At 31.7% G+C, this 12,868-nt stretch overlaps 2 protein-coding genes across 10 annotated transcripts in view; one reads left to right on the top strand and one right to left on the bottom strand.

Moving 5' to 3' along the window:
* The window catches only part of Mmp1 (Matrix metalloproteinase 1), a 404,544-nt gene that overhangs the window by 198,618 nt on the left and 193,058 nt on the right, over window positions 1–12,868 (top strand). The gene's annotated exons all lie outside the window — the stretch shown is intronic.
* LOC108363317 (uncharacterized) overlaps window positions 4,924–12,868 on the bottom strand; it is a 10,104-nt gene continuing 2,159 nt past the window's right edge. The window contains exon 3 of the mRNA XM_017616662.1: window positions 4,924–4,966. Within this exon, the coding sequence (XP_017472151.1) occupies window positions 4,924–4,966 (43 nt within the window). The remainder of the gene's footprint in view (window positions 4,967–12,868) is intronic.

Genomic DNA, 12,868 nt, shown 5'->3' with positions numbered 1-12,868 from the left:
TATTACCTGGGCATGAATCACGTAACTTTGAAACGATAGTCGTTCAAACGATACTGACAAAACGACCTCGTAAAAACACTGATTTATGCATTTGTGTTGCTGTTACGTGTTACTATTACTGTTTCGTGAAGCAAAATTGAAATCGAGTTGACGATATCGCACAAACGATCAAACAGTTTTTGGTTTTCATGAAGCAACACAATCTCGACACGATATCGTTCAGACGATTGTCGTCATACGTGATTCATGCCCCGTTTAATGTGCCTTGGTTCGTACCCACGTCACCTACGAACTGCTTACCCGATTTGTTAACTTTTTCGCACTCCACTAGATGTTTTCTGTAGGTAAACTATTTTGAAAAATATGGCAAATTAAAATAGGGTAAATTATGGTACATACTTACACCCAAATCCACAAAAAATAAAGAATACTTAAAAAGCTTTATAAATCAAAAATTTTTATAACAAATAATTTTTAGCAAAAAAAAACCGACTTAAAAAAAATATATATATATATTAGAGTGGTTCATAAAAAAACTCTTTTCGGAAATTCATAAACGCTTCATTAGAATATTGTTATTTGTGATAAAAAAGAGACACGTATTTTTTTATTTTGAAAAAAAAAAGTTTTCTTAGGGTCGCGCTGGTCGGTTTTTTATAAAAACGCCGATGTTCTCAATTTTTTTATTTTCTTGACATGTTAAAATGCAGCTAAAGATGTGGTTTTTACATATAATTACTCTGGATTATTGGGGAACTTTCCCTTAATTACACACCTATCTTGGACAATTCTAGTTCCCGAAAATATGCTCTCGAAAAGACACTAGTAAAATTTAAACGACGATACTGAACGATTTATGTATTGTAATGGGTTGGAACTTGTTACCAGGGCGTTTCTGGGGTTGCTAATTAGGAGTCTGAAGTCAGTTTTTCGAAATTCAAAATGCCGGATACAAAATGGCGGTCCATTTTTTTTTAATGATTGGATTTGTTCGAAAGCCGGCACTCGAGAGCTTTTGGGGTCGCCAATTACGAAACTGAAGTCAATTTTTTTAAATTCAAAATGGCGGATCCAATATGGCGATCAAATTAAAAAGAAAATACTAAAATTAAAACGTTGATACTGAACGTTTTAAACATTGTCAAGGGTTAAAACACGTTTCCAGTTGGTTTCTGGGCTTGCTGATTATGAATCTGATGTCAGATTTCCAAAATTCAAAATGGTGGATCCAAAATGGCGACCAACTTAAAAAAAATTATTGGATTTGTTTGAAACTCTTAACCGTTTTTTTTTTGCTTTTTTTTAATTTCCTCAAACATTAACATATTTTGAAATTCAGTGGCAGCGCTACACACCTTCTGGAAAAAAATTCTAAAAAAATCAACGGTAGGTTTTAGCCACTTGAAACTTGCGCATTATTACATTAAAATTGAATGGGCTATAAAACTGTATACTCATAAAAAAGTTTAACGCTTCTGAAAAACAAGTTGGAAATGACATAACATTATCTATTTTTTTAATAAAGTTTTCCTTTATGCGTTTACGTGTTTAAATAATGCTACGATCTTGGTTTTAAATTACGTATACTTCATTAAATGTTCATGTGTTATTCAAGGACTTATTTATGTAAGTTAACAAGAAGATGTAACTACATCACAAATTATGTTCGCTTAAGTACCCGCATCGAGGTACTTAAGTGGGTTCTTTTAAGTACCCAACCCACCTAAGTACCTCAAAAAGCTGACATTTTTCGCGAGGTACTTAAGCGGGTTTTACTGTATCTGGAAAATGAGCAGCGCGTGTATGTAGTTACCCAATCGAAAAACAAACTTTCAAATAAAGACAGAAAAAATAAATAAAAACAATCACAATACATTTATTTAATGATTACATTTATTTAATGGTAATTTGGTATCCATTTTGTTGTGGAAACAAATTAAACGTTTACAATTTAACGCTTACAAATATAAGTGTTGAGAATCAAAACAAAGGGAAAACGTAATATGTGCCACGCTGAGTAATCGTTTCTAAGTTTCTAGGTAAGTCAAGTCAAGTCTAAGTCTGTCATAACCCAGCTTTAAGACTAATATTGATATGCGTTACTTTATCATTGATTGTCATATATTTCACATTTTAAATTTATTTATACAGATTCAATTTTTTTAAGGAATAGGTAAAGATTTAAGCTTTCTTAGTCACCTTTCATTAGATACAAGATTACATTGCGATTTTTTACTTAAACTACATACCGGACTCATTTTAATTTTCTAGACAAGTTGGCAAACTTTATCCAGCTGTTTGGTACTCACATTATACTATTTTACCTCACTGCATGAAGCATAATCTACTAATTTATTTATATCTAGCGCCAACCCCATCCGAGTATAGATATAGACTAAAGTATTTTCTGAAACCTATCATTATTTATTTATTTATTATTGTAATACAAACACAACAACCATAAGTTATATTTCGAGTGTTTGATACTTAGTTAATAGAAAGATAACATTTAACCAACTGGTACGTCCATATTGTATAATTTTACTTAACTTACATAATTACGTCATCTTAGTTTAGAAATGGATGGCACCCCTACTTAAATACATTTTAGTCCAATGCTTATGCATACTTCTTCCGTTGAATACCCATTTCATAACATTACGTTTCTTAATGACTGTTATTTTAATTTTTTAGAAAGATGGCAACCCCATTCCAAATTATCACTTTTAAACTCTTCAAACGCTATTTTAATATTTTATACAAGCCTTTAAATAATTTCAAATAGCTGGCAACCCTATTTTTGAAATGTTGTTACCACAAACCACAGTAAGCATCGATAGAATGCAGACAAACATCTGAATCAATTCGTTGACTAATTTATGTATATAAGAGACAAGATTATCGATTATGAAAAATTAGTTAGTAAAATTTTAAAGTTAAATATACATCAAAGGTTATGTTTTGGAGATTTCTGTAGGGAAATATTTTTACTCGATCAAAAAATAATTATTTTTAACGATTTTATAGCAATTTTACGACAAAAATATTTTCGCCATGTAAAATACATGGAAAACTTCCATGCCCCAGCGCACAGTGCACTGATTCCAAATTAACAATGGGCAAAAATAGGAGTGGTAGGAGTCATGGGCGTAGCCATATAATATATATAAAATAGTACCCTGAAATGCCAGCTTAATAGGGTCGCTTAGATATTCATTGTGTATGTGTTATATATCAGTTTCTGAACTTAAATCCTCAGAGGAGGAACTTATAATTTATGCAAATTGTTCCATGCTAATATCTCTTTCTTCATCTTCAGCAATGTTTCTTAATACTAATCGGAACCCCCTGATGATTTGTTTCTTCGTTTAAGTTATGGATCTGGCGATACATACATATATACATAAATACATAGGTACTATGTATGTACTCATCCAGTTTTTCGAGTTTGAGAAGGTCAAAATTTTATGATAAAAAAACTTTTGTGAAAAATGGACCCGCTAGTTGGCACTAGAATCGAATTATTTATGGAAGTTGTATTTATGAACCTATTTGCAAAAAATTCCGATAGATGACGCTGTAGTCGAGACATTTAGAAAATTTATTGTACGATCTAGTTGTAATTCATAATGGTTATTTATTTTATGGTAAGAGATGCATTTACAAAAAATATACCTAATAGTTGGCGCTGGAGTCGAAATATTTAGAAACCAGTATTTATGGTTTGCTTTGAGTCTTCTTTGTGTTATACGACTTAACCATTCTGATGGCTAAATGAAGCATGGGGTTAAGTATAAATGAAAAGAGGGCAAAATTGTGCAAATGCACCTCTCTCTCATGCCCTTATACACCCTAAATGCGATCTAGCATCTAGCTCCGCTAGATGAAATTTCTCGGGCTCTTATTGCAGTATTAAGACTCAAAGAAGCAAGTCCACGGCTCAAAGAAATATCTGGTCATTCAGATATTCTAGGCACTTCCCGGATGTATCAACAAGCGTTTCCCAAAAGGAGGCAGCATAGAATCTCGCTCAGATATCTCTAGAGAACAAACGAGTCTTTCTCGTATGTGGCAGTCAGACAGACCTCAAAACTTTACAATCACACATAGGCAATGCAGATACCAGATGTTTTCGTTGCTGAAACTGGTTTTCGACCTAAAACTTGTGTTTCCGTCCATGTAAAATCTCTCAAACGAAAACCACTTTTCTCTGCAAACTACTTGAAAACTCACGTTCCACTCATTCCAATCGGTGTCTGCACTAGTTGTTTTTTAGATATATTTATCGAAGTGGAAGTCATATTTTATCATCTTTAATGCGCAAGTTTGGATTTATTGTTAATTGGCAGGCCAAATTAAAATAAAAATAAAAAAAAGGTTGGTAATGAAAAGAAAATGAAAGAAAAATATTTTGGTTTTGTTTTTTTGTAGAAAAACTGTAAACAAAGGATATAAAAAATGCCTACGAAAACGTTAACAGTCGGTATGAACAGCCTTCAGCCTACAATCCGAAAACTAGTTTTCAAAGTTTTTTCGTTGTCGGTCAGAACATGGTATTACTGAGTGCCGTACACCTCTGATCTAGATCGTAGAGGTATCAAACTATCGATGGTACTATCGATAGTATCGATAGTTTTATTTTTTTGCCCCTATCGATGAGTAGTGATAGTTTTTCTCAAAACAACTTTCGATAGTACTAGTTGACTACCGATAGTTTAAAACCTCTCGCACAGTCGATTTTATTTATAATATCTCCATGTAGCTGCGCGTCAGTTTTTTAAGTCTGTCAATTTTTTATTATAAGTGATACTTTCATTGTGATTCCACCTTTAATGGCCGTTTTCTTTCGTAGTCTTGGTTTTTGTACAATGTACGAAACTTTTGTTCATAGTACGAACACATTTTTCACAACGAAACAAGATTTTACGAACCATAAGGCATTACTTGCGGAATTACTTGTTGGCTGCTGTGAGACGTATAATATAATTTTAAACGTTTTAAAAAGGGATTTGCTGGATAAAAAAACAATACAAAATTAAATATTAAAGCTGTGGATATACTATGCTTTTAAGCATACAATGTTTTTAACATCGCCTACGATGCGCCTTGCGCTGCAATGTGGGACTTGATAAATAGGCAATTTCATTAGTTACCTATCATCGGCAAGCCTAAGCCAGGAGCACTACTTAATGAAATTAAAAGTAAGTACATGTATGACTTTTCACTGAAACTTGGTTTTCAGACGCCTTATAATTTTCCTTTAATTTATAGTCGTCAAGGAAACAAACATCGATGAAGCTGCGAATCTGTCAAGTGCCTCTACATAAAAATATTATAATGTTTAAGAAAGTAAAACCAGTATTTTTTATCCTTTCATATTTTATATCTTATTATATTTAGTTTTATTGAGTCTCATAGTTTAACACTTTGCATATACTTTATTGAATGAAGCCTAAGCAATAAAAAAATATGTAGTATAGAACCTATTCGTATGCATATAAATAAAAGACTTAAGTTTTATTATAGGTAAAATAACCTTTTTTATTAATTCTAAACTACAGTGTGGTCAGAAAATTCTTCTTCTTCTTTCGTAGAACGTATGATTGCTTTTATTATTAACACTATAAAAAACATGACTAAAATTATAGCACAACACTTTCGTTATATTTTAAGCATTTTTCGTTTTGCAAAAACGCTTAAAATTAACGATAAAAACAAAATAAAAGTGTTGTGTTATAATTCGTAATATGTTTTTTACAGTGTGGAGAATGAATCGCACGTTCTACGAAACAAGCGGAGAGTTTACGAAAATAATTTCGTTAAATATACGAATTATTTCTGTGCATTTTACAAAAATTTCGTAAAAAACTAAGAAATAGCACGAAATTCTTTAGTAAATAGTACTCAATTTTTCGTTTTGCAAAAACGCTTAAAATTAACGATAAAAACAAAATAAAAGTGTTGTGTTATAATTCGTAATATGTTTTTTACAGTGTGGAGAATGAATCGCACGTTCTACGAAACAAGCGGAGAGTTTACGAAAATAATTTCGTTAAATATACGAATTATTTCTGTGCATTTTACAAAAATTTCGTAAAAAACTAAGAAATAGCACGAAATTCTTTAGTAAATAGTACTCAATTTTTCGTTTTGCAAAAACGCTTAAAATTAACGATAAAAACAAAGTAAAAGTGTTGTGTTATAATTCGTAATATGTTTTTTATAGTGTGGAGAATGAATCGCACGTTCTACGAAACAAGCGGAGAGTTTACGAAAATAATTTCGTTAAATATACGAATTATTTCTGTGCATTTTACAAAAATTTCGTAAAAAACTAAGAAATAGCACGAAATTCTTTAGTAAATAGTACTCAATTTTTCGTTTTGCAAAAACGCTTAAAATTAACGATAAAAACAAAGTAAAAGTGTTGTGTTATAATTCGTAATATGTTTTTTATAGTGTGGAGAATGAATCGCACGTTCTACGAAGCAAGCGGAGAGTTATTTCTGTGCATTTTACAAAAGTTTCGTAAAAAATAAGAAATAGCACGAAATTCTTTAGTAAATAGTACTAAATTCTTTAGTAAATAGTACTAAATTCTTTAGTAAATAGTACTAAATTCTTTAGTAAATAGTACTAAATTCTTTAGTAAATAGTACTAAATTCTTTAGTAAATAGTACTAAATTCTTTAGTAAATAGTACTAAATTCTTTAGTAAATAGTACTAAATTCTTTAGTAAATAGTACTAAATTCTTTAGTAAATAGTACTAAATTCTTTAGTAAATAGTACTAAATTCTTTAGTAAATAGTACTAAATTCTTTAGTAAATAGTACTAAATTCTTTAGTAAATAGTACTAAATTCTTTAGTAAATAGTACTAAATTCTTTAGTAAATAGTACTAAATTCTTTAGTAAATAGTACTAAATTCTTTAGTAAATAGTACTAAATTCTTTAGTAAATAGTACTAAATTCTTTAGTAAATAGTACTAAATTCTTTAGTAAATAGTACTAAATTCCTTAGTAAATAGTACGAATACATTCGTAAAATGTACTAAAGATCTAATGCCTCATATTTTCGTAGTATGTACGAAAACGGTTTTGTATAATCAGCGAAAACTTTCGTGGCTCAAAATGACGAAAAATTTCTTAAGATTTACGCAAGTTTTCGTTATATTTACGCAGATTTTATTTTCCGTGCAAGCAACCTTTAATTGAAAAGCTCCCTTTATATTTAAACGTTGCTTCAAACCATAAGGCTATGTCTGAAATAAAGCATTTCTATTATCGGTGTTTGACGTTTGTATGTTTCTTGGCTGTAAACAAATCAAAAAATTATATTACGAAATTTAAACAAAATATATCATATTTGAAAATTTATAATAAGCAACCATTAAACAAGGCAACAGTGATTTTGTTGCGGCAAATGATAAAGCTGTTTTTGATAGACTTTTTTATGCTGATTACGAGTCCGTAAGCATAAAGTTTCCATCAGCTCCAGATTTTGAGAAAAACGAGGTCAAAGTGTAAAAAAATCGCGTTTTTTGCAATTATTCGAAAGTCTAGCACAAAAAACAAAAGATGATAGAACCTTTAACTGGGGCTTAAATTAAAGCTATAACTCTCGGCTACTATCCGTGCACCTTGACCTGATGGTCACTAAAAGTCATTTATTGAACAATGTAAAAATACTGGAATAAATACTGTGCTATTGAAAAAAATAAATAAACTTTGCCAAAATCAGTTTTTGCTGTTAAATAAATAACTATAAGTGACCTTAGGGTTAAGGTTCAGGGATGGTATTTTAAGCGATTGTAGTCGAAAGCTCAAGCCTTGATTTCAGCCCAAGTGGAAGGCTCTATCCCCTTTTGTTTAATTGCGGTGGGTACTCAAACTTCGCACAAAATCAGGTTTTGCTGTTCAATAAATTACTATAAGTGACCAATGGGTTGCCAGATTTTGAAACGGAGAAAGGAGTACATTTATATTTTCGATAGAAAAAAAGCAGTACATGACATAAAAAAGGAGTACAACTTTTTTTTTTTAATTTTTTGTGCAATTTATTGTTACAAATTACCATTAATTAGGTACGAACAAACAAAGATATCTTAGAAATCTTTTTCAAAGCAACAATAAATGTGAAAAATAAATAACTATATGGGTTGGCTTTCCAAAAGGGACGATTGTTAAAGAGATGGTGATCGAAGGGGGAGTGGACGTGGCACCCTTTCCGACCTTTTTGGAGAGGGCATGAACCGCCATTGACAAAAATGTTACTCCCGACCACCTAGGGCCCCTGCGGGACCCCTTAGAAAAATTGCCAAAAGTCACAATTTTCACTTGCGTCCACAGTATTTTTGCGTAGAATTCGGTTCTCAATGACCGCCCTTATAGGAAAGTTTCCCCAACTAAAAAACTAAAAACCCTGAATGCACTCCTAAACACCAGTTTCGAGTCTTTTCGATTGCTGAGTATGAGGCCTTATGTTGGACAAAAGACGGAGTATAAAGGACCCAAATGGGGTAAATTAACCTATGGTTACAGAAGATATATAATAAAGTAACCGACGAAGACTTGCGCTTTTCTCCCAAAGTGTTTACCGCCGGTAAACCCAAATGTAGGTTAAAATTTAAAAACAAATTAATAAAATTTAAGTAAAATCTTTTTCGAAAAATCTATAAAGGCCGCTTTTATTAAAAAAAAAACTGTGCAACAGATATTATTTTACACCCTGTATATGATAAAATATTACTAGCTGGAAAAAGGAGTACAAAAGAAGTACAAAGCTAATAAAGGAGTACATTTCCAGATATTTTTTTTTGGGAGTACAAGGGAGTACATTGCAATAAAAAGGAGTACGTTTACTTCCAAAAGCAGTACGTCTGGCAACCCTAAGTGACCATCAGATCAAGGTGAAGGGATAGTACTTTCAGGGATAGTAGTCGAGACTTCTAGCTTTAATTTAAGCCTAATACCGCCTTTTGTTTCTTTGCTAGAGCTTCTAAAATATTGCCAAAAAATACCCTTTTTTGACATTTTGACCTCGTTTTTCACAAAATCTGGAGCTGATGGACACCTTATGCTCATGGATTCGTAATCAGCACTGACAAGTCAATCACAAACAGCTGTAACATTTGCCGCAACAAATTTGTTTGCCATGTGTTATAGATCATAAGAAGAAGCTTTCTTTACTAGGCTCATAATTTTATTTTTAATTGTAAGCTTCAGTAATAGATATGTAAATAAATAAATAAAATTCGATAATAAAATGCTTTACTTAGACAGAAACTATCGATGGTGGCACTATCGATAGTTTTACAACTCAACTAGATAGACCAAATCTATGAAATCTAATTAATACATGTGCTTGAACGCTGGATATTAAGAGGAATTGCAAAAGATACGAGTAAGACAAAAATATTTAATATTATAAAAAACCTATATGCATTTTTGGTTCACCAAAATTTTCTTTATAAAAGTACAGCAGCACATGTTTTTTTAAAAAATTTTATGTCTAAATATGTATGTATATAGCATGTATCTCTTCGGCGTATACACTTTCGTCTTGACTAAGCCAAGTCATCTTAAGTCGAATGCAAATGAGTCACTTGCACATGTGTTATTTGTCAGAGGAAAAAAGTTAAGTACATTTTTCGAATTCAATTGTAACAACACTGCATCACTTATAAGACGTGCGCAAACCCTGCAGAAAAAATTATCAATTGATAAAAAGTAACCCACTTATAGTTAGTTTTTTTCGCGGGAATTCGATATAATATATAACTTATCCACAAAAAGTAGTTGAAAACTATTGCAGGAGTCATGCAGACGTAATCGGGAGTTAGTTATCTTTAAACAAGGTTCTATTTAAATATCCTCATACAAATTATTACTTTGAATACACTTTTTTTTTGACTTCACAAATACTCTTTCGAATTCAGGACAAATAAAATTAAGATCGAAATTTTACATTATCATTTTGAAGTTATGTACATTTGTATGTGTGATGGAATTCGAACACGGGGCCACCTACTGCAGAATATGTAATGTGAAAAATAAACTACGTAAATAAATAAACGAGTGGAAAAAATACTTTGTTCTTATTGATATTTTATGTCCAAAACAGTTAGTTACAAGCTAGTTGACATCGAATGCAGAGTTAACCACCCTTGGCTATTTCGCGGCCATTGCCATAGAAATATAGTTACCTTTTTCAAAGAATATATACAGACAATAATGATTTTTATTTCTTTCCTAATCAACTTCAAGTTAACATATGGTTAAATACATTTCCTGCAAGCTAATATTATATATACATTTGCATTACACATATATACATGCGTGCATACATGTGTAGTAAATAGAGCATATTTACTACAAAGATTAACGATTGTCACAAAAGAGAGTGATTCAAATCCCGCAAATGCGAGGTCCCACTCAAAAGCATCCCTATGACGCAGAAAAGAATTTGTATCTGGCGGGGCCTTTAATCAATCCCCTGCTTTGAGAAATAAAAAGTGATTTCGCAAGGAATGTTGAGGAGTAAAAGAGAAAACTTCTGCTACACCTTGCCTTGGTGGTTCCCACGGAAGTTATTGAGCAAAAATTGAAGAAGTTACCATAATATTTTTAGTAGAATGAAAAAAGGTTAAAAAATCTGAGCATATTTTAGGTCATGATTCAATAATACAAGGTTGGATAAATATTGACATTTGTGTCAAGCGACTGCCTTGTAAGGTTGCATTTGAGAAGGAAAGAGCAGGCGGGTAACCATTTTATCCCCTTTTGTGAAAAGGTAGTAGGAAAAGTAGTCTGGTAGTGCTGAAATGCGTTTTTTGTTCAAAAATTTAATTGAAAATATAAAGCTGATTCCACTGATTAAACATACTATATAGATATTAAAAAGGAAATAAATGAAGAGTGGGAGAATTATATTCACATACTCACTGACCAAAGGAAAATATTCCCAAATATTCCAAATAAACCATGGTTTCATTAAAATTCCCGTACATATTAAACAAAATTAATGGAATTCAAACAAATCCCTTATTCAAAGGAACTATATCGCACACCGTCTTTCATTTCATTTCATTTCGTTTGGAATTTTTGAGATTATGCCCAAGAAATGTACCACAGAGCTTTTATTTACCTTTCAGCAAATGCTGGAGTAAATTTTTGTTATAATTTGTTAAAAAAAAAAACCTAAGGTAAATTCGCCCTAGCCCATATATCATGTGCTAAGAAATAGTTTTTCGCATTTTCCGGCAAATGTATTATTTTGAGTTGTTACTCTTTTGAAGGCGGTGTGCGATATGAAGAAATATATAAATAGCAAAGATGCAATTAGTACAATGTGTATAAATTAATCTTTTAATAATTATTATATTTGTTGCATTTAAAAATTACATGTTCAATATCTTAAATTTAATTATATTTGGTGGACGGACACACAAATAATCCTGACCTGCACAAGAAAAAATCTTTATTACTATTTGCACATTCACTTTTATGGGGTGTACTGGGGGGTATACTAACTTGTAAGTATGCAAATTCTCCACTTGACCAAGCCAAGGGCTGCAGTGGTGAAAATACCCTCACCAGCGAACGAGGACGGACACACAAATGATCCTGACCAGCACAAGAATAATTCTTTATTGATATTTGCACTTTTACTTTTAGACGAATTTTTGCGAGATACTTATTTTTTCCGATCTGATCCGAGATCTCTCCAAAATAGGTATAAGTGCAATTGTTTTAATTAGCTAAAAAGGATGCTTTAAGCAAGATCTTAATATATATGTGACACGTAAATTTAAAAGGGACTTTCTTAAAAATTTAAAAATTTTTCCGTCATATTGGATCCGTCATTTTGAGTTTTTAAAAACGAACATCGGATTCGTAATCAGCGACACCAAAAACCCCCGAGTAACGAGTTCCAAGCGATACCGATCAATTTTAATAAAAGTCATCCGCCATATTGGATCCACCATTTTGAATTTTGGAAAACTAACATCGAATTCGTAATCAGCGACCTTGAGCAAAACTACACATAAAATGTTTAAAATAGAGTAATAGAGTAAGTAGAAAATGTATTTCTAGTTTAAAATTTTTTGCAATTTTAAACATTTCATGTGTATATTTATGTGTATGTTTTAAAGATCTCAAGCTCAAAATCAAATCCTGAACATCTTATACGTATATTTATACAGATTATTGTTGAAAAATACATACTTTTCAGTAGTAGTTTTACATGCACTTTTTAGAGTGTACAGGTATAAATGTTACATATTAATTACTCTTTATTATACTTACTTTGCAAAATACTTATGCACAAAAAATGTAATTTATAAATTTAAATTACAAATGCTTGATATGAAATATAAAAAAGTATATACTTTAGGCCGGGTCGATTTGTGGGGAGGCAAAAAAATCGCCCATTGCTCTGTGAAAATCATATTCTAAGGATCAAAATAAGAAACTTTGCCGAAGGAACCATACCTCTAAAACGAATTCTGATGTCCAAATTTGGGTAGGGGCAAATTTTGAAAAATCCCACTTTGACCCATTTAGAGTGCTCCAATCGAGTCCAAATGTATGACCGACCCCCACTAACTTTGGAGGCCCGACCCACCGATGCCAGTGGCACACCCCCTGGAACCCCCCTGGGGGTTCACCATACAAACATTTCAAAAAATCGCCGGTTTTGCACTTTACATGAAAAAATCAGCGAAATGCCTATGTTTTTTCTTTTTGGAGTTTATTTTTCTCTTTAGAAATTTATTTAGTCAGAACATATGTAAATGAAAATGCCAGTGGCACAATCCCTGGAACCCCCCTGGGGGTTCACCATACAAACATTTCAAAAAATC

This window comes from Rhagoletis zephyria, unplaced genomic scaffold (assembly GCF_001687245.7).
Source record: "Rhagoletis zephyria isolate East Lansing unplaced genomic scaffold, Rhagoletis_zephyria_1.1 Rzeph_scaffold_00027, whole genome shotgun sequence".
Lineage (NCBI taxonomy): Eukaryota > Metazoa > Arthropoda > Insecta > Diptera > Tephritidae > Rhagoletis > Rhagoletis zephyria.
Note: the sequence above shows the minus strand (reverse complement) of the source record. Positions and strands in the feature narration are given on the sequence as shown.